Source organism: Dendropsophus ebraccatus, chromosome 7 (genome assembly GCF_027789765.1).
Source record: "Dendropsophus ebraccatus isolate aDenEbr1 chromosome 7, aDenEbr1.pat, whole genome shotgun sequence".
Classification (NCBI taxonomy): Eukaryota; Metazoa; Chordata; class Amphibia; order Anura; family Hylidae; genus Dendropsophus; species Dendropsophus ebraccatus.
In genome coordinates this window covers 126,191,203-126,213,203 of record NC_091460.1, presented here as the reverse complement: position 1 = coordinate 126,213,203, position 22,001 = coordinate 126,191,203, and the positions used below count along the sequence as shown (strand labels likewise).

At 43.9% G+C, this 22,001-nt stretch overlaps 1 protein-coding gene across 4 annotated transcripts in view; it reads left to right on the top strand.

Annotated features, from left to right (window-relative positions):
- Nucleotides 1–11,235: 11,235 nt before the first annotated feature.
- The window catches only part of CENPE (centromere protein E), a 53,564-nt gene continuing 42,798 nt past the window's right edge, over nt 11,236–22,001 (top strand). For all 4 annotated transcript variants that reach the window (XM_069978397.1, XM_069978399.1, XM_069978398.1 and 1 more), the window contains exons 1-13: nt 11,236–11,351; nt 14,347–14,432; nt 16,543–16,632; nt 16,760–16,878; nt 17,762–17,881; nt 18,417–18,498; nt 18,758–18,825; nt 18,920–18,994; nt 19,424–19,563; nt 20,322–20,451; nt 21,406–21,531; nt 21,639–21,794; nt 21,926–22,001. The exon at nt 21,926–22,001 is cut by the window's right edge and continues 84 nt beyond it. In XM_069978397.1, the coding sequence (XP_069834498.1) occupies nt 11,296–11,351; nt 14,347–14,432; nt 16,543–16,632; nt 16,760–16,878; nt 17,762–17,881; nt 18,417–18,498; nt 18,758–18,825; nt 18,920–18,994; nt 19,424–19,563; nt 20,322–20,451; nt 21,406–21,531; nt 21,639–21,794; nt 21,926–22,001 (1,324 nt within the window). In that variant the 5' untranslated portion in view covers nt 11,236–11,295. The remainder of the gene's footprint in view (nt 11,352–14,346; nt 14,433–16,542; nt 16,633–16,759; nt 16,879–17,761; nt 17,882–18,416; nt 18,499–18,757; nt 18,826–18,919; nt 18,995–19,423; nt 19,564–20,321; nt 20,452–21,405; nt 21,532–21,638; nt 21,795–21,925) is intronic.

The following is a 22,001-nucleotide window of genomic DNA, read 5'->3' as shown; positions in this document are numbered from 1 at the left end:
CCAAGCAACTATGTAAATCTGCTAGATCGGCGCTCGTTTACTGGGCCTATTCCACGGCCCCGATGACCGTGAAACAAGGGCTTACCGATGTCCTTGCAGCACTTGTTTCATACATTACCTGTCCGGGCTGCAGGTCTTCTTCTCTCGATCCCGCGCGGCAGCATCAGCTTCAGAGCGGAGCTGTCTGAACTGACAGACCGCTCAGCCAATCACTGGCCGTGGTGTTTCCGGCCAGTGATTGGCTGAGCGGTCTGTAAGTTCAGACAGCCCTGCTCCGAAGCCGATGCTGCCACGAGGGATCGGGAGAAGAAGACCTGCAGCCCGGACAGGTAGTGTATGGTTTGGCTGAAATTGTCGGTCGCCGCCACGCACCGCTATTCAACCATAGCGATGCGCTGGTGGCGAACGACAATTTTAGGTCTGAACCTAAATGAACGATCAGCCGATGACACGATCATCGGCTGATCATTCTCTCTATTCCACAGAGCGAAAATCGGCCGAATGGGGCCGATTCAGCCGATTACCGCTCCTGTGGAATAGGGCCCTAAATTTTAGAATTTTAAAAAACATTGCGCCAATAGGAGAAAAATTGCATAATTTTTTTTACAACTAATTTACTGTTAAAAATTGAAATGATAGAGGTCCCACTCATATACACAAAGTATATAGGATTAGTGTGCCTCTCTGTCTCTCTGATGTCTCTCCCTGCACTGTGATTGACAACATAGTAGCAGAGCTTTGAATCTCCCTCCCTCACTTCCTAGTAACCATCTAAATTACTATAAATTCTTGATGTCATGTCTCTGACAACAGACAGAGGAGCTCAAAATAGTGACACCTGGTGTTCGATGTTAGAATTTGACACAGACAATTATATATTTTTAAAAAATGTAAGTGAACTACAAATGTTAGCTATTGATGCCTCTGTTAGAATATGCAAATTAGCTTTTAATGGGAGGTACTCTTTAACCCCTTCATGACCGAGGTCATTGATGCCTGGATATCCAGGTCAAATTAAAGGGGTAGTGCGGCGGTAAACAATTATTCACAGAATAACACACATTACAAAGTTATACAACTTTGTACTGTATGTTACGTCTGTGAATGGCCCCCTTCCCCGTGTCCCACCACCCCCACCCGTGTACCCAGAAGTGTGGTGCGCTATACATACCTGTCACGTGCCGACTCGTCTCCGATCTTCAGTCAGCGATGTCTCCTTCGGACGGCCGGGCCGAATCCCTCCGAGTGCCGGCCGCCCTCTTCAGCGTCATCAGATGCTCAGCCGCAATTGGCTGAGCACAGTTATGCTCAGCCAATCGCGGCTGAGCAGCCGATGACGCAGCAGAAGGCAGCCGGCACTCAGGACGGACGGAGGGATTCGGCCGAAGATGACATCGCTGACTGAAGATCGGAGACGGGGGTCGGCACGTGGCAGGTATGTATAGCGCACCACACTTCCGGGTACACGGGTGGGGGTGGTGGGACACGGGGAAGGGGCGCCATTCACAGACATAACATACATTACAAAGTTGTATAACTTTGTAAAGTGTGTTATTCTGTGAATAATTGTTTACCGCCGCACTACCCCTTTAATGGTATGTTCCTTCCCGCCTTCTAAGAGCCATAGCGCTTTTATTTTTCCACCTATAGGGCTGGTTGGGGTGTCATTTTTTTTGCCGTGACCTCTAGTTTTTATTATTATATTGGTGTAAAAGAAAAATTTTGAGTTTTTTTTTTTACTTTTTTCTAATATATTATTTTTTAAAAATTATCAATCCTGGTGTGTGTGTTTTTTTTTTTCTTTTTTCGTTTAAGCCGTTCACTGTGCAGGTACTTTAATAGATTAGACAATTCCGCACGCTATGATATGTAATATGTTTACTTTATTTTTTTTTACTCTCAGGGCAGACTCTATGTACAGATTGCCGATACGACAAGACGGAGGTAAGTGTCTCACCGCCGCCCTTTGGTACAAGCATGGCTGCAGGGGTCCCAATCAGTCAGTGACAGGTGCTTGTCATGTCACTGACCACCTTAAACGCCGCAATCGCTATAGATTGTGGCATTAAAGGGCTTAATGACAGACATCTGCAGGATCGCAGCTGCCTGTCATTATCTCCATCCCCGGACACACTGATATGTGCAGGACCGTTCTCACTGCAAAAGCTCCTAAAGTCAGGAACATATATATATATATATATATATATATATATCATATATGTGAGTGTGTGAAGGGGTTAAACGAGTAAAACTGAAAGAGAAAAGCCATAGTATGTACCTTTTCCTGTATTTTTGACCTACTTCTGGTTTGCTGATCAAAATAGTACACCGGAACCCAGTCTCAAAGTTTCTTATTTAAACAACCTAAATACTAGGAAGTAAATGATATGAATGGGATTCGCCTAGAGTGTGTAACAGAAAGAAACTGTTACAGCGCTGTTAGGCCACTAACAGAGCTCTCATCTGTGAGCTCAGGCGGAAAAGGGTTTCACAGAAATCCATGTTATTTGCCTTCCAACTGTAGAAAATGAGCAACAAAACAGCGTAAAGCTTTTCAAGCGGTGTATAGCCTGCTGGCAGAAAAATGCTGTATACACATCACCTTTTAGTACCTCCGCCTCCATAGGTTCAAGAGGTAAAAATGTGGGCCTGGATTTATCATTTTGCATTAGGTGTATTTTCAGGGCCGGCTCCAGGTTTTTGCGCGCCCTCGAGTGACAGAGTTTGAGCGGGCCCCTCATCATCAACACAATATGCACAATCACTTGAGACACCACTAACATACACAAACACACAATATTGACACTGACATTGACTGGCTGACACATTCCCTGACAGACTGACACAGACACTGACAGACAGACTGGCAAAGACTGACACTGACACACTCAGACACTGATACACAGCACTTACAGCCCAGTTTTCTCCGTCTTACTCTCTTCTGGCTGCTCTCCACACTGTAATGCTGAGGACCTTTGTGTCATGTGATCAGGTCCTTCACCCTTTTCTCTTACCATGCAGGTTCTGCTCCGTCTCCTGTGTCTCCTGATGTTCGGCACCCACCCTGCATTACAGTGAGCGGGCTGAACATTAGAACACCGGGCCGCTCTCCCTGTGTATTTTTCCTACAGCTACCAATCAGAGCTCAGCTTTCATTTTACCTCAGCATGTTAAAATATGAAAGCTGAGCTGTGATTGGCTGCTATGGAGGAATGACAGCAGTTTTTGTTTCCGACAGTACTCGCCACCTTGACAACTTTAATAACCATTAATCCCAGAGTAGGGGCATACCCACTTACTTATATTGTAACCAAGTATCATAAATGGGTGATCACGTTTATTATTTTTCCTCCGTTCGGGTTTTGTTTTCTATCTATTTATCTTGTTCCGGTTGCATTTCTGAATGTAGTGTACAAACTCGCTCAGTTGTTCCCCATAACAAATTCTTAAACATACCAGTCCTCAAAGCAAAATCTGATAATATGTGTCAATTTATTGTAATAAAATGTAAAAAATGTATATAAATATATAATAATAAAAAAAAAAAATCTTAAACCTGAAATGTCTTTCTGTCTAGTCCAGGATAAAATACTCATAAACACATTAAAAGCATAAACCATACAAATACATAAGCCCCGGGGCCCTTATAGTACAATACATCAACACAGAGGGTTAGGGAGTGCGGTACAAAAGCATATGAAAACAAAAGAAAAAATGGAAGAAAAAAGAAAACAAAACAAAACATAAAAGGTGTAAAAGGTGTAAAACAACTAAATACTCATATAAATAGCCATATAGTTGTTGTACTGCAATGCTTCAAATATATAATCAGCACAAAAAGTGGTAGAACTGGTCTTTTGGTTCAGACCAAGAGGGGGATTCCCATCATCCTCTCACTGACTTGCAGTAGAATCACACAGTGAAAGCAGGCAGATGGGGGTAGTAGTCCTGGCTCACTGGACTGATCCCACTTTGTTGTTAAAATTCAAAAGTCAGTTCGTTTGTAGATTACGATCCAAAGTAAATGAACTCCTTGTGTGGAGTGTATAGTTATTAGACCAGTATAATAGATCTCACTGATCCCTGGTGTTCTGTCTGAGATGTACTGCAAGCACTGGATCTGAGATGTACTGCAAGCACTGGATCTCTCTGGCTCTATCACTGTTTGTTGTCATAGGGGAGGATTTATACACATTCACATAGTTTGGTGCATGTGCACCGCTCACCCATACAGGATCTGCGTCTTCTCCGGGGTCACCGGCGTCCCGGTCTGCCCACGGTGAATACGGTGACGTCACCAGTCTTGTTCCTGGTCTGTGTCAAAGCGTGGCTCTGCTGCCAGTAGTGCAGTAGACAAAGTCACTGTTGAGCCAGCTCCTCCCAAACTTGGAGAGATGGGGAATAGATCCAGGGGTATGTTCAGGAGACTGTTGAGGGGTGTAGGCCAATGTTAGGTGGCTTCCAGACGCGTTTCGAAGCTGCTAGCTTCTTCCTCAGTGGCTGTGAAATGGTGTGAGCTATTGCATTAGTCTCAGCTCTCTCTTAAAAAGTCTTGTGGAATGCTGGGTAGCCTCCGGATTGGCAGCAGTGGCTACACAATTGTTAACTCCTTCCCTGCTGGGCAAATCTGTTACACCCTGCATAAAGGTGTTGTACCTCTCTATTCCATAGGTTGGTGGGGTACTTTTAACGTACTGAAAGTTCAACGTAAATGTCTTAATAAATATAAATACAAGTGAGTGGATATCAACCAATAATAGTGTGTGGATAAATGAAATGGATACATAAATAGTAACAGTCTTGCAACAAAAATACACTGACAGAGGATGGCTATATGGTATAATAAATAATTCACAGTATAGCAAGTGTGGCTGCACGTGGTGGCCGCCAGACTCGGTTCTGGCGCTGATAATCAGCCAGGCACAGAACCGCCTGTGGATGCCAGCAGGGCCGCCCATGGTCAAATAAACCCAAAAAGTTATACCTCAGCATTTAGGCCTCTGGGTTGTAGACTCCCGAATTCAAAAATGTTCTGGGTCTCAGCTCTGGACATGGTAGCGATGTGATCTCCCCCTCTCCAATTCTTGTGTATTTTCTGTAGTGCTGTAAATGTGAGTCCTGATGGGTCCCTATTGTGGTGTTCTGCAAACTCCATGCTACCTCAAGGACACTACCCAGATAGTAGAAATCCTGGAAGATTTCACCTGGTCCCCAGAGTATACCCTAGTAACACTGGACGTAAGCTCATTGTACACAGTCATCAACCACCAACAAGGAATTCAGGCAGTAAGCCACTTTCTCACCAGAGGCGACATAAAACCAGAACAGCGAGAATTCATCTTAGACACAATTAGGTTCATACTGACACATAACCATTTTTATTTTGGGGGTACACACTACCTGCAGCGGGTCGGGACCGCTATGGGCACCAGGTTCGCGCCCAGTTTCGCTAATCTCTTCATGGCGGCCTGGGAGGAGACCACCGTACTTCCCAGGTTGGGCGCGGGCCTGGTGCTCTGGAAGAGGTACATTGATGATATCATCATGATATGGGACAGATCCCGAACAGAACTTGACCAGTTTCTAGAACATCTTAACACAAATAATTGCAATCTACGCTTCACCCCAAATATCAGTACCCATAACATAGAATTTCTGGATTTATGTATCACAGCCTCCACAACCTCACTCATATGTAAGACCTACCACAAACCGACTTCCCGTAACAGCTATATACTATACACGAGCTGCCACCTACCAAGATGGTTATTGAATGTTCCCACTGGACAATATAGAAGACTGAAACGTAATTGTACCTACAATGAACAGTTTGAGGTAGAAGCTGAGGCCCTCACTAAGAAATTCCAAGAAAAACTTTACCCCATAGACAATTTACAGTCTTCATTAGAGAAAGTACGCCAACTTGATAGGAATACCTTTTTTGAACCCACCCAGTCAGCTAACAGAGAGAACTCTGACTCCAAAATCATTCTCCCATATAACCGAGAATACAAAAGGGTAGAAAAAATCATACAAAAGCATTGGCATCTAATAAAGGAAGACAAACTGCTAGGTGCTCAACTCCTCGAGAGACCCCCTATTGTGTATTCCAAAGCGCCAAATCTGGGTATCAAAGTAGCCCCTTCAGTCAAAAATCTGACTAATATTCCACCATCTACATGGCTACAAAGTTGTGGTTTTTATCGTTGTGGCACATGCATCAGCTGCAAGAGTACCAACTTCCCAAGAAAAATTACTCATGTCAACTCTACATGTACCGATTTCAAATGGGAGATAAAAAACCTCCTGACCTGCAACACCAACAGCGTCATCTATATTTTACAGTGTAAATGCGACAAACAATATATAGGCAGGACAAAGCGACAGTTAAAGGTCCGAGTCGCAGAACATTTGAACAACATCAGGAAAGGGAACCTGTCACATCCTCTGTCAGCGCATTTTGCCACAATAGGGACCCATCAGGACTCACATTTACAGCACTACAGAAAATACACAAGAATTGGAGAGGGGGAGATCACATCGCTACCATGTCCAGAGCTGAGACCCAGAACATTTTTGAATTCGGGAGTCTACAACCCAGAGGCCTAAATGCTGAGGTTGAACTTTTTGGGTTTATTTGACCATGGGCGGCCCTGCTGGCATCCACAGGCGGTTCTGTGCCTGGCTGATTATCAGCGCCAGAACCGAGTCTGGCGGCCACCACGTGCAGCCACACTTGCTATACTGTGAATTATTTATTATACCATATAGCCATCCTCTGTCAGTGTATTTTTGTTGCAAGACTGTTACTATTTATGTATCCATTTCATTTATCCACACACTATTATTGGTTGATATCCACTCACTTGTATTTATATTTATTAAGACATTTACGTTGAACTTTCAGTACGTTAAAAGTACCCCACCAACCTATGGAATAGAGAGGTACAACACCTTTATGCAGGGTGTAACAGATTTGCCCAGCAGGGAAGGAGTTAACAATTGTGTAGCCACTGCTGTTAGCCAATCCGGAGGCTACCCAGCATTCCACAAGACTTTTTAAGAGAGAGCTGAGACTAATGCAATAGCTCACACCATTTCACAGCCACTGAGGAAGAAGCTAGCAGCTTCGAAACGCGTCTGGAAGCCACCTAACATTAGCCTACACCCCTCAACAGTCTCCTGAACATACCCCTGGATCTATTCCCCATCTCTCCAAGTTTGGGAGGAGCTGGCTCAACAGTGACTTTGTCTACTGCACTACTGGCAGCAGAGCCACGCTTTGACACAGACCAGGAACAAGACTGGTGACGTCACCGTATTCACCGTGGGCAGACCGGGACGCCGGTGACCCCGGAGAAGACGCAGATCCTGTATGGGTGAGCGGTGCACATGCACCAAACTATGTGAATGTGTATAAATCCTCCCCTATGACAACAAACAGTGATAGAGCCAGAGAGATCCAGTGCTTGCAGTACATCTCAGATCCAGTGCTTGCAGTACATCTCAGACAGAACACCAGGGATCAGTGAGATCTATTATACTGGTCTAATAACTATACACTCCACACAAGGAGTTCATTTACTTTGGATCGTAATCTACAAACGAACTGACTTTTGAATTTTAACAACAAAGTGGGATCAGTCCAGTGAGCCAGGACTACTACCCCCATCTGCCTGCTTTCACTGTGTGATTCTACTGCAAGTCAGTGAGAGGATGATGGGAATCCCCCTCTTGGTCTGAACCAAAAGACCAGTTCTACCACTTTTTGTGCTGATTATATATTTGAAGCACTGCAGTACAACGACTATATGGCTATTTATATGAGTATTTAGTTGTTTTATACACTTTTACACCTTTTATGTTTTGTTTTGTTTTCTTTTTTCTTCCATTTTTTCTTTTGTTTTCATATGCTTTTGTACCGCACTCCCTAACCCTCTGTGTTGATGTATTGTACTATAAGGGCCCCGGGGCTTATGTATTTGTATAGTTTATGCTTTTAATGTGTTTATGAGTATTTTATCCTGGACTAGACAGAAAGACATTTCAGGTTTAAGATTTTTTTTTTTTTTTTTTTTTTTTTATTATATATTTATATACATTTTTTACATTTTATTACAATAAATTGACACATATTATCAGATTTTGCTTTGAGGACTGGTATGTTTAAGAATTTTTTAGTTACTGTGTACATTGGATGGTGTATTCCAAATCAGATACAGGTGAGCTGCACCTTAGATCGTTACTGTTTCCCATAACAGCCTTTGTGCAGCCACGTGGTAACCTCCCCCCCTTTCCTGTATACTGAGCTGGTCGCTGAGTGACAGGCTGCACAGCCAATCACTGGCTGAGACAGGAAAATGCCACAGCCAGTGATTGGCTGAGCAGCCTGTCACTTCAGAGACTGGCTCTGAAGTTCCAGCTGAGACTGAGGGCAGAAGTGAGAAAGGCACCAAGAGGGCGCGGATGATTTTTAGGCTAGAATAACCTACAACAATCAGTGGAATATTGTTTCATCAGCTGATGGTTGGCTTTAGTACATGGAGCAACAATCTGTCAAATTGGCCTGATATGGCAGATTATCGCTCTGTGGAACAGAGCAAGCGGTGATAGCAATTACTGTTCACTGTCGGACACAGTGATTGTGCCAGGAAACTCCCCCCCCCCCCCCCCCCCCCCACACACACACACACACACAAGCTGAGCTTCCGTTTCTGGTGGGAGCAGCACATTATCGGGTGTTATGAAAACAATGACAGTGGCGCAGAGGGGGTGGCCTGGGATCTGGCAATGGCAGGGGAGTGGGACAGGTTAGTATAGATTACTGACATGTCCCCCACAGTCCCAGCAGCATGGCTAGGTATGAATTCCCCAGATAACTCTTGAAACCCTCATGAAACATTAAAGGGGTAGTGCGGCGTTAAACATTTATTCACTTAATAACACACATAACAAAGTTATACAACTTTGTAATGTGTGTTATTTAAGTGAATGGCCCCCTTCCCCGTGTTCCCCCCATTTCGGAAGTGTAGTGAATTATACTCACCGCATTGCTGTCGACGCCGACCGCCATCTTGAGTCGATGACCTCATCTTGGGTCGATGACGTCATCTCCAGCCGTCCCTCATGCCGCGTCATCAGCTGCTCATCCGCGATTGGCTGAGCACAGTTAAGTAGGGAGGGAGGGATATTAGTCGCCAGCAGAGAGCAGAGAACAAAGGATTACACAGCAGGACCTGTGTGAAAGCCATATTCAGAGGTCAGAGAGGTCAGTGCTAACTGTCAGAGGAGATAGCCAGTGATGTAGCTGTAAATTAACTCTTTGTTGTCCTGTTTTGGTGCCTCTTCTCCCTCCTACCCTTCCCTCTCCATAGAGAACCATGAAGACAGGGGGGAGAGCTTTAAACTGCTTTTTCATGATAAAAATGCATTTTTTTTGGCTAATAAACCCAATTACAAAGTTTCTTAAAATCGCCTGCATATTACGCCTAGAAAGTGGTACGCTGGAGTACAAGATCTGCCATGGCAATACCCTCTATCCGGGATGTCCAAGGTTGGTCTGGGACAATAAGGGACTGCAAAAGCTGACGAACCAAAGACTGGACACTCCCAAATCGGGGCCTGTAACAGCAATGAACATAAGTCATAAGTTGTGCTATGTAGAATAAAGCTATTTTTATCCTTACTCCATTCTTTTGGTCGCACTTTTTGGGACAGCAGTGACTACTGCAAGTAGAGATAGTAGTAATTATGAAGCAAAGTGCTTAGTTTTCTCTGCAACCCTCTGCCTTTTAACTGACTGTCACTCCATGCTGCTCCTTCCCGGGTGATGGGAAAAGTTGGATCCAGTCCTGGGAAACTGGGGATGGATCGCACTGCTGCCGTGCTCTCTCCGACTATATCTCCTGATCACAACTCGCTGTGCTCGATAATGTCATACAAAAGTTTTCATCGGTCCAGGTTTTAGTGTTCAGACCCATACCGATCAGGAGATTGCACTGCATTGAGCACTTTCACTAGCAGCCGGCAGTGTTATCGTTTGGCTGGTCTCCCTGAGATCAGCGATCTGTTTCTCTTATGGCTCTACTAGGCATTGCTCCCACCTAGCCAGAATCCTGCTCCACACTGATGAGGGGCAACACCCCGAAACAGCTGTCTGTGGATGGATACCTGGCCTTGGTTTTTCCCTTGCCATTACATTGACTTATAGGGCCACTTAATATGGTGGTTTTGGTGGCTTCCCTACAGTAGCTGCCCCTTGGCGGAGTCCTTCCTGGAGGGATATCTGGCTAGTCCTGTGTTTTTGAGACTCTTCAGTGAGGCTCCACGGGCTCCTCTTTTGCTCATTCATGTTTCCCAGCAGGCAATGCACCTAGGATTTCACTGCATTGAGGGCTTTCACTAGCAGCCGGCAGTGTTATCATTTGGCTGATCTCCCTGAGATCAGCGATCTGTTTCTCTTATCATCAGGAGATAGAGGCGGGAGAAGATGCGCTGTAGACCGTCCTCTCCCGACTCCGAGTCACGTAATCAGTCAAACTGATCACTCGGGCGCCATAGAGCTCCATTATGTCTGACTGATCACGTGACTGATCGCAGGCTCTATCTCCCAATTGGTTCGGGTCTGAGACTGATCAAAACTTTTGACATGTCAAGAAGTGACAGTGACACTTTAAGGACAAACTTTGCCTCATCCTGAAGGGGTTAATAACAAATCAATAACAAGTATAAGAGAATGTACATTTGTGGATATACAAGGGAATGCACAGGAGCTGATCCAGGGACTATGCTACAAAGATGTCCATAATCATCTGCCTACAAAAGCTACATACAGTACAGTATACAATTCTACCAATAGTACATCGCATTTCTACACGTCCATAGATGGAGAATAATTTAGTGCTGCACTGCCCCCTACAGACAGAGAGCGACCTTATCTACTGTACAATACACAAGTCGCCGTAGGAAGTTTGTCCCTTGCAGCATTCCGTACATAGCAATAACAGAACGTACCATTTATTTATTTTTTTCAAACAAGTATAGCGTAACCCGGAATGTAAAAAACGGACACTATTGAATCCTGTCACCTGTCGCATGTCTGGCACTGTAGCTATAAATCTAATATATTTTATCTATCATCTAACTCTAACCACGCGGAATGGTATCGTCCGGCCGGGAGGGGCTTCATCATGACGTCACAGAGTTTTGACCAATCACGTTTCGGAGCGAGGGAGATTCGAATTTGTAGGAGAAGCAGTTACCGTGACGGGAGAAGGAGACGGAGAGCGCAGCGACATGGAGGAGGAAGATGCAGTCAAAGTGTGCCTGAGGGTCCGGCCGCTTATTCATAGGTAACGGGGGATGCATCCTGTATGACTGGCGCCCGGTCGGCATAGATAGGAGATGGTGTGGGGCTGTGGCCAGTGACTGGGGACACAGCCATAAGACGTGTACGATGTGCGGCTTATTATGTGGTCTGAACAGCTGCCTACATAACTGACAGCCAACCCTGTGCTCAGGGGCACCACACATAGAAGCACTTACCTATATAGCAAGCCATAGGGCACATAGTGGAAGGGACATATATATATATATATATATATATATATATATATATATATATATATATATATATATAGGTGTGTGTGTGTGTATGTATATATATATATATATATATATATATATATATATATATATATCTCAGTGTCTGAACTAAATTTCCCCCTGAAGTTTTGCTCGCTTCTCCTCCCCAGTACACGGAGCGATAATTAGCCAAATCGGGCTGATTATTGCCCCATGTAATAGAGACAATGATCAGCTGATCGTTTGTTTAGGTGCGAACCTAAAATTGTCTGGACTACGTGTAATAGCGATGGGTGGCCGACGGCTGACGATTCCCCAAACACCAGAAGGCTTACCTCTCCCCGCTCTCCTGTGCTCCACCGCTGCAGTGCCCAAACGGCCTGTCAGCCCGCTCAGCCAATGACAGAACGTGGCGGGCCCGGCCTGTGATTGGTTGAGCGGCTGGGACCGGAAAGTTGTGAAGCACAGGATAGAAGAGCTGGGAGAGGTGAGGTGTTTGGGCAAGGGCTGCATGGACATCGCTATTGATGTCCACACAGCCCTTACTGCCCAATTATTGGGCCATCTAATACGATCTAGCAGATCAGCGCTCACTTACCGAAGTGGTTGGGCCAGCCCGTGTAATAGGACTCTAAGGGTCTTTACACAGAGATTTATCTGGCATATTTTTTTAAAGTGACTGTACCACCAGGCCCTGTCTGTAGCACTGGAGGCAGCCGACCCACCCTTAGTGGGAAGAAACTCCAGCCCCTCCATGATGTGACTCCATTAGAATCAATGGAACCCTATCATAGAGGGGTTTCCTACCACTAAGGGTGGGTCGGCCGCCTCCAGTGCTTCTGCCTGGGCCTTGTGGTACAGTCACTTTAAGCCAAAGCCAGGAACAGACTATAAACAGGGAACAGTTCATAAAGGAAAGACTGCGATTTCTCCTCTTTTCAAATCCATTCCTGGCTTTGGCTTAAAAAATCTGCCAGATAAATCTCTGTGTAAAGGCACCCTAACATTGCTCGGTATCTGAACAAAATCAGGGGGGTAATAACTATCAGCTGAACTATTATTCAGCTAACAGTTAGAGGTGTTCAGGAACAGGAGTGGGGACATCATAATGGTGGGAATCCCTGCTTCACGTTCCCAGACACCTCTGTCAGCCGAATAGGCCCGCAGCAGCTGTTGCGCCGGCCCCCCTCTCACCGACTCCTCAGCTTTGGGGGCAGTGGTAGCAAGCGGCTAAGGAGTTGGTGAGCAGGGGCACCGACACAGCAGCACAGGCATTGGAGGTGAGCAGGGCCTGCGGGGGAAATCCGGGGATAGAGGTCACTGCTGCTGGGAGGATGGTAGGAGGGCAATGGGGCCAGCAGCGCAGAGGATTCCCATCAATATGACAGGGGGTTCCCCAGAGAAAGGCAGGAGCGGGCAGCTATTTAAACTGCTCCTGCTTCTCTCAGCTGCGGGGAACACCCTGTAAGGGAGGGATTCCCATCATAATGAGATTTGCTCTTTAGAAGAATTGCATGAGAATTGTCATTCGTGGTACTATGAGATGGCCTCTTGCAACAGCTGATCGCAACCGTATAATCCTGCATAAAAATCACTGGCCCCCGGGCGCACATCGCTTATGTGTAATAGCGATGGGTGGCTGACAGCTGCTGAATGTGTAAAAAAAAAAAAAAAAAAAACTATACCTGTCCTTGCTCCCCGGTGTTCTCCTAGCTTCTGCTGGATCTTCTAAGTGGCCTGTCACTTTAGAGATCTGTGGGAAGTGGGCAGAAGTTAGAAGAACATGGAGTGTGGGCAGGTGTGTGTAGTGACAAGGGCTGCCACGGTAGTTTCAAAAAAACCTTTCAAGTGTCAGTCATGTCAGAAAAATTCTATCGGTCTGAGTGTTCAGACCCTGACCGATCGTTCCGTACCCGCGGCTTTATACAGAAGCCAGGGGTTCAATACAGAGATCAGCAGGGGGGTACAAATGTTGGACCCTCAGCTCGGCCCTCCATTCACTTCCTAGTTCGACATGGGGCAGTGAGGAAGGGGTGCCAAGCTGAATGAGCTCGGCATTGTTGTCTCCCTCTGACATTACCCATGCCTCCAGGGACAATCCAAACCCTGTTAAAACAAGTAAGAACATACTTACCAACTCCTGTCTACCCATGTCCCATTCTAACTGAGAGCAATGGTTGGTATCCTAGGCAACCACTTTTAACATGACAGCAAGAGAAAGGGGCCAAACTTCAAAGGAAAGCAATTTTTCTAATACAAAACATTTTCAAAATTGTTTTCTTTTGCATTTTCCATGAAAACAAAAGTTTAGGTGATACCCTTTTAGGTGGCATGCATCATAGGTATACACAGAGTACAAACCACTGGACACTGAGGTGCAATATAAGAGCTGTATGATGTCCACCTTGCTGCTCTTTGTGAGGGTGTACCATAGACATATAGTAAAGCAGCACCCCATCCTCTGTATGGGAGACCTCATAGCAGCCAGTCTCTGTCCACTAGCCCAGGAATAACGCGTAACTGAATACTGAAGATGGAGCCTGCAGGGGGTAAATTGGTGAGCGTTGGATACTTAGTAATGGCAAGAAATAGTGCTGCTCCCCATTGCCTTACATAGCAGGCTATCCTGAAATGTTTGAAAGGTTAGTGACCTTTCAAATGTATGGTGGTCCTTTAGACCCCTAGGTCATCTACTGGCTTTATAACTAGATGCTAATTGCTGAAATATGGATACGCTAAAGCCTAATATTCTCTATTCTGCAGAGAACAAGGGGAACAGGTAAACCTGTTATGGAAGGCGGAGAACAACACCATATCGCAGGTTGACGGGACACGGTCTTTTCATTTTGGTAAGCATTTATCCTTCTTTATCTGATTATTTGGTGCTACTAAAGGCGAAACAAGTGAAGATGGGCCCTAGGCTGTATCCATGTTATCCAGGACTCACTAGAGCCACGTACAACTTCAGCAGCCATCGGTAATCAATTGTGCTCGCTCGAGGTTTGCTCAACTTTAATCGGAACGTAATACGGAGAAACACTCCAAAAGGTTCTTTCAAAAATGGAGAATTTTCTTACTAACTTACTATACATCACAGAAGGTGCTCATACAAGCATTCCACCTGATATCTAATAGAGGTATTGAGCAGAAAGCTAAGGAGCCTTAGGCTTCCCCCTTGAGCAAATGATGACCACTCAGATAAGCAGAAAATCTGCTGGTGCCATTCCATGAGACCCCTTCAGTAATCCTTCCTCTCCTCTCTCCCTCCCTTCATCTCCCTTTTCTTTCTATCTTCCTACCTCTGGTATCTTGTCTCATGCATTCCTTTCACTTCTGGTACTCTTAAGAAATAAACAGTACTCCTCGTTTCATTCAAAAGGGTTGGCTACTTCATAGTAAAATTGTTCAGTGTACAGTATTAGTAACTGTAGTCACTGTATATACTGACATCAGCTCCCTGTGTACCTCATAGAGCTAAAATCAGATTCCCCTCCTCCAGGCTGTGCTGTCCTGCTCTGTAGTGAGTCTGTCTATAAGATGGCTGACATGGAGGAGCATGTGACCCTGCCCCACCTTCAGTGTCCTCCATAGGCATATATAGGTTCAGTGGTGGACACTGGGGGGCGGGGCATGGGCACAGGCACATGCTCCTCCATGTCGGCCATCTTATGGACAGAATCACCACAGAGCAGGACAGCAAAGCCTGGAGGAGGGGGATTTGATTTTAGCTCTATGAGGTACACAGGGAGCTGCTGTCAATATATACAGTGAGTACACTTATTAATACTGTACACTGAGCAATTTTACTATAAAGTGGCCAACCCCTTTAAATTGCCAGTTGGAATAACTGGTTATGTGAGTTGTGATGTCTGACTTTTGTTTTTAAAATATAAAATGGGCGGTGCGATGCTGAAATGGTTTACTGTTTGTTGAATAATATATTAAAGGGGTAGTCCACCCCAAAAAAATTTCTTTCAAATCAACTGGTGCCATAAAGTGCCAGAGATTTGTAATTCACTTCTATTAAAAAATCTTAAATCTTCCAGTACTTATTAGCTGCTGTATGTCCAGCAGGAAGTGGTGTTTTCTTTCCTGTCTGACCCAGTGCTCTCTGTTGCCTCCTCTGTCCATGTCAGGAACTGTCCAAAGCAGGAGCAAATCCCCATAGAAAACCCCTCCTGCTCTCCAGACTGGAAATAATACAACTTCCTGTTGGGCATACAGCAGCTGATAAGTACTGGAAGGCTTGAGATTTTTTAATAGAAGTAAATTACAAATCTCTGTCACTTCATGGCAGCAGTTGATTTGAAAGAAAAAAATTTTGGGTGGACTACCCCTTTAAATATGTTAAATACAGTGGTAACTTGGATTAAGAGCGTTTTTGGTTTAAGAGCTCACAGTTTTTCAAAAATTTGACTTAGTTTAAAGCATTGCTTCAGTTTAAGAGCTCCCTGTACTGGGTGGGAGGGGGAGTGGGGGAGGGGCATGGTCTGCATAGCGGGGTCTACAGCACTGTACTCTGACCCAGGAAGTCTCCCTCACCTTCCAAATCATAGCAGATCCACTTCAGGCTGGGGCTTACATCAGGGGACAGGACTGTGGGATTATTCTCTTCATAGCTGTAACCCCTCTCTCCCGGACAGAGTGCTGCATGCATGTGCCCACATCTGTCCTGCTCATTCCTTCATGCTCCCTGCAGTCTCTGTCAGTCCTGATTGGTCCATGGGGTGTGGAACCAATTGTCTGAATTTCAATAATTTCTTAAGGGAAAATTTGCTTTGGTTTAAGAGTGGATTTGGATTACAAGCACCGTCCCGAAACGAATTATGCTCGTAATCCACCAGTCTAAATTTTACACCCTTTGATAATTTGCTCCCATTGTGTTTTTATACAACTTTTATTTATTTTGTCACCCTTATGAGGCGTATAACATTTTATTTTCCTTGACCCATTTTGTAGACCGTGTCTTTCATTCACATGAAACAACATCGCAGGTATACCAGGAGGTTGCAGTGCCTATTATTCATTCAGCCTTGGAAGGATACAATGGTAAGTAATGGAACGCTTTGATACTTCAGTAATGTAGCATGTTACACTTCAATATTTGAAACATTGAGCTGTTTTTTTTTTTTTTTTGTTGTTTTTTCTTGGTTTTGTTTTATCTTTTCACTATTAGGCACAATTTTTGCCTATGGCCAGACCTCATCCGGAAAAACGTACACTATGATGGGCACCCCAGTAAATCTGGGGATAATTCCTCAAGCCGTTGACGAAATTTTTAGAATCATTCAGGAGGTAAGTTTATGAACCTGTTCACACAATACATCAAGTGCTTCTAATAATGAGATTATATTTAATGTTACGGCTATCAGACCCATCTATTTCGTCCATATCTTCCATTACAGTATTTGGCTAGTCTTGACTGTCCTAGACTAGTAACTAGAGATGAGCGAAGCTCGAGCATGCTCGAGTCCATCCGAACCCGAACTTTCGGCATTTGATTAGCGGTGGCTGCTGAAGTTGGATAAAGCCCTAAGGCTATGTGGAAAACATGGATATAGTCATTGGCTGTATCCATGTTTTCCAGACAACCTTAGAGCTTTATCCAAGTTCAGCAGCCCCAGCTAATCAAATACCGAACGTTCGTGTTCCGATGGACCCGAACCCGGTTCGCTCATCTCTACTAGTAACCCTTTTGAACGGAATCTGCCAGCTGTAATTCACAATCTAAACTACTGACACTGTTAGGGCAAGGAGACTACATGGTACCTTTCATGTCTGTGTACCAGAGAATAAAATCATTTTTCTACATTCTGGAAGCAAAGAGTCAGAGAGGCTTTCCCAAGCTTCTGAAATGCCGGAAGCTTCCACACTCCCTGCTTGATTGACACCTGGAAGCAGAGTCCCAAGCAGGGTCGGGTACAGGGGGGAGGTAGTAAGATGGTGTCCTCTTAGACTCTTTGTCCTATAAAAGCATTTTTCTACGTTCTAAAGCACAGGTGTATATATAAAAGGTAATGGGTCTTTCTGACCTAAGTGTCAAAGAGTTTGAAATGTGACTTGCAGGTACCCTTTAGTAAGGACCAGATTAGAATCAAGTCCTTTAAGCACATGAGAATTGAGTGGTGTAATCAAATAGATGGGACGGTATTTATCTATTTGTTGCTTTATATTTTAGATTCCGAACAGGGAGTTTTTGTTACGCGTTTCCTACATGGAAATTTATAATGAAACAGTCACGGATCTCCTTTGTGATGGAAAGAAAAAGAAGCCTTTAGAAATACGGGAAGATATCAATGTAAGTGGAAGCTAAATTTTTTTTTTTTTTTTTTTTTACTTTGTCACATTGTGAAAGCTACAAACCTGGACCATACCTAAAGGGGTATTCCCATACGGGACAGGGCATGATGAAGCTGCACTTTGGCAGCTTCTATCTTTGGCAGCTCCATAGAGAATAAAGTAGTAGCTCTCATGCATGCCCCCATTGCTCCATCCAGTAGAAATGTGGGGGGTTTTGAGATTACCAGCAACCCAAGCAGTTGGACCCCACAGTCTAAGTTTTATACCCTGTCCTGTGGCTATGCTATAACGATGGAAAAACGCCTTTTTATTTAGGGTGCGTTCACACCTACAGGATCCGCAGCAGATTTGATCGTGCAGATTTGGTGCTGTGTTCAGTTAAATGAAATCTGCTGGGGATCTGCAGCGGAAAATATGTTGCGGATCCGATAAGTGTGAACGTACCCTTAGAATAAGAATATTTCTAAAAAAAACTGCCAAACTAACTTTTTTTTTCTCTCTCTCTCTATCTCTACTTTCCCCCCACTTTGCAGCGTAATGTGTATGTTGCAGACTTAACTGAAGAGCTTGTAATGGTCCCCGAGCATGTTCTGAAATGGATCCAAAAAGGGGAGAGTAAGTATCTTTTGTTACCGGTTACAGTCATTGCTGGGCATAGATATACACATTATTACAAAAATTCTGACACAAGGTCAAATGAAACGCGCAGATTCTTGTTCCTGCCACGGAACACCTTAGTGAAATTTGCAGGCAGCATGAAATTGCGTACCCCATAATTTTTCAATTAACCATTTTTTTTTTCTCCTAACCACCTGTATATGACTTTTCAAGCCTCTATGTTTCAGACTAATCATTGCTGCCTTCTGTGTTGCAGAAAACCGGCATTATGGCGAAACAAAAATGAATGACCACAGCAGCCGCTCTCATACCATATTTAGAATGGTGAGCTCTTTTTTTTATAAGTGCCAAATGTTGTTGTTGTTGTGTGTTTTTTTTTTTTTTTTTTAATATAACAAAAGCAAAATTTCCTATATAGATTGTTGAAAGCCGTGAGAGGAGTGATCCCGGAAATTCTGAAAATTGTGATGGCGCGGTTATGGTATCTCATCTGGTAAGTAAGATGTTTGAAATTTTTATTTTATTTTTTTCAATATATATAAGGGCATTTTTGGAATAATTTTCGTCTAGACCGAACTCTAGATTACAAGCACACATGTAGTAGCAAATGGGTTCTCTTTAGAGATGAGCGAACCTCGAGCATGCTCCAGTCCATCCGAACCCGGACGTTCGGAATTTGATTTAGCGGTGGCTGCTGAAGTTGGATAAAGCCCTAAGGCTATGTGGAAAACATGGCTATAGTCATTGGCTGTATCTATGTTTTCCAGACAACCTTAGAGCTTTATCCAACTTCAGCAGCCCCAGCTAATCAAATACCGAACTATCAGGTTCGGATGGACTCGAGCATGCTCGAGGTTCGCTCATCTCTAGTTCTCTTCCTTAGCATTTCATGCAGAGTTCTGTTTTTTTCTCTCCTTATAAGAATCTTGTTGATTTGGCTGGAAGTGAACGAGCAAGTCAGACTGGTGCAGAAGGTGTGAGATTTAAAGAGGGATGTAACATCAACCGAAGCTTATTTATTCTTGGACAAGTTATTAAAAAACTTAGTGATGGTCAAGTCGGGTAAGTGTGTGTGTGTTTTTTTTTTTTTTTTTTTTTTTTTCTTTTTAGTGAATGGTTTTGTCATAATTGCATTTGTGTAATTATCCTTACAAAGGAAAGGTGTTGTGTTGTTTTTGTTTTTTTTGTTTTTTTTGTCTCCACCCCCACCCTCTGATTTTTATACATGAAGGGAATGTATCTTTCTACATTCTTTTACTGATTTATATACTTTTACTGATTTTACTGAGTCATATAATAAAAAATGTTCTCTTATTCTAATCTGTTTCTATTTTCTGACTAACTTTATTGCACTTTTTGTACATTGTTATGGGGGCGGCCATCTTGCCTGATCTATTTTTAACAGCATTTAGTAACATGCTTTACAGCAAGACTCATGGACATAGATGGCAACACAGAGTCTGTCCCTTTGAGATGAATGTATAACATTACTGAGCGCGCTCTGTGACCTTTGAAGCGGTCATTCCACAGGGAGCTGCTATTATGTTATATTGATGCTATCTACTGATGTCACCTGTCACCGAAATGCTGTATAAATCACTTTACAGCAGCCTCCTCTTATCACCAGAGACAGAACAGAAAGTTTTAGCCCCAGTGGTGAGAATGAAAACTGCAAGATTTCAGGATTATTTTATATCCTAGATAGAACAATGGAAAATTAGAAAAAATATCACATTCTTAAAAAATATGTTTAAGACCAGTCATTTTCTGATGACACATTCACTTTAAGCAGTCAACTTTTTTTTCCCCTCTCTAAACAGTGGATTTATAAATTACCGAGATAGTAAGCTGACAAGAATTCTTCAGAACTCATTGGGTGGAAATACAAAAACTGTGATTATTTGTACAATTACACCAGTTTCATTTGATGAGACCCTCAGCACTCTGCAGGTAACTAGTAAGGGTGTTTGTTCTTAACATGTAACCCTTGGGGTATAGAGATTAATACCAAACTTAATAACTCTTGACTCCTATTTGAATAATTTTATTAAGGGTAGCTTCACACATACCGGATCCGCAGCAGATTTCACGCTGCGAGTTTGCAGCGAAATCTGCTGCAAATCCTGGTATAGTGAAGTTCTATGGGATCACATACTCGTAGCGGAATTTTCAACCCGCTGCGGATATGTGACCCGGCCCCTTTAACCCCCGGCCACCTGCAGCCCCGGCCCGCAGCATACATTACCTGCTCGGTGCTGCGGCTGTGTGAAGCTCCCGGCTCCCCATCAGCCAATCAGTGCATGCTTGCCAATCAGTCCGCTGCGGCAGGGCAGCACACCGATTGGCTGACCGCTGAGAGGCCCGAAGCAAGCAGGAGCCTTGAGCAGGTAAGGTATGCTCTGGGCCAGGGCTGCGGCGGCAGGGGTTAAAGGGGTTATCCAGAGCTACAAAAACATGGCCACTCTTCCCCCTACTCTTGTCTCCAGTTCAGGTGCGGTTTGCAATTAAGCTCCATTTACTTCAATGGAACTGAGTTTCAAAACTCCACCCAAACTGGAGACAACAGTAGGGGGAAAGTGGCCATGTTTTTGTAGCGCTGGATAACCCCTTTATAGGGGCCAGGTTACATATCCGCAGCGGAATGAAAATTCCGCTGCGGTTATGTAACCCCATAGACCTTCACAGTACCAGGATTTCGCTGCAAACCCGCAGTGTGAAATCTGATGTGGATCCTGTGGGTGTGAAGGCACCCTAAAGGAGTAGTTCACCCTAAATTCTTTCAAATAAACTGTCGCCAGACATTTTTCAATTTACTTTTATTAAGTCAAGTTAATTGTATTGTGCGCTATACTGATTTAGTCACATCCAACATTCATTCGCTCTTTTATCTTTTCCATTACGCAGTTTGCAAGCACAGCCAAACATGTAAGAAACACTCCGCATGTTAATGAGGTGTTGGATGACCAGGCTTTGCTTAAGAGATATAGAAAGGAAATCTTGGATTTGAAGAAGCAGCTTGAAGAACTAGAGGTAAGAGTATGTCCCTGAACTGTGTTCCCAATGCTTCTGCACTGTAGAATGTACATGTGTGTATCTCTACATAATACTGTCATACCTTGTTTTTGTCTTTTATGTAGGCCTCCTCTGAGATAAAGACCCACGCCATGGCTAAAGAAGAACATTCCCAATTGCTGGCAGAAATCAAACAACTTCAAAAAGAAAGGGAAGACAGGATATCGAACTTAACTAACATAGTTGTTGCATCTTCACAACAGGTCAATGAGGACCCAAGGGTATGTTTTTGTTTTTTTTTTCTTTTTATTTAAAACGTAATAATTTAACTTTTTTTATTTTTTCCCCCAAGAATTATTTCCACATCTGATTGACTCTAATATGGCACAATTTATTTTCTTAAATTTTAAAGGGTAAACGAAAAAGGAGGGTCACATGGGCTCCAGGAAAGCTCCAAGATAGCTTGTGTGCAGCTGGGGTTGGCACCT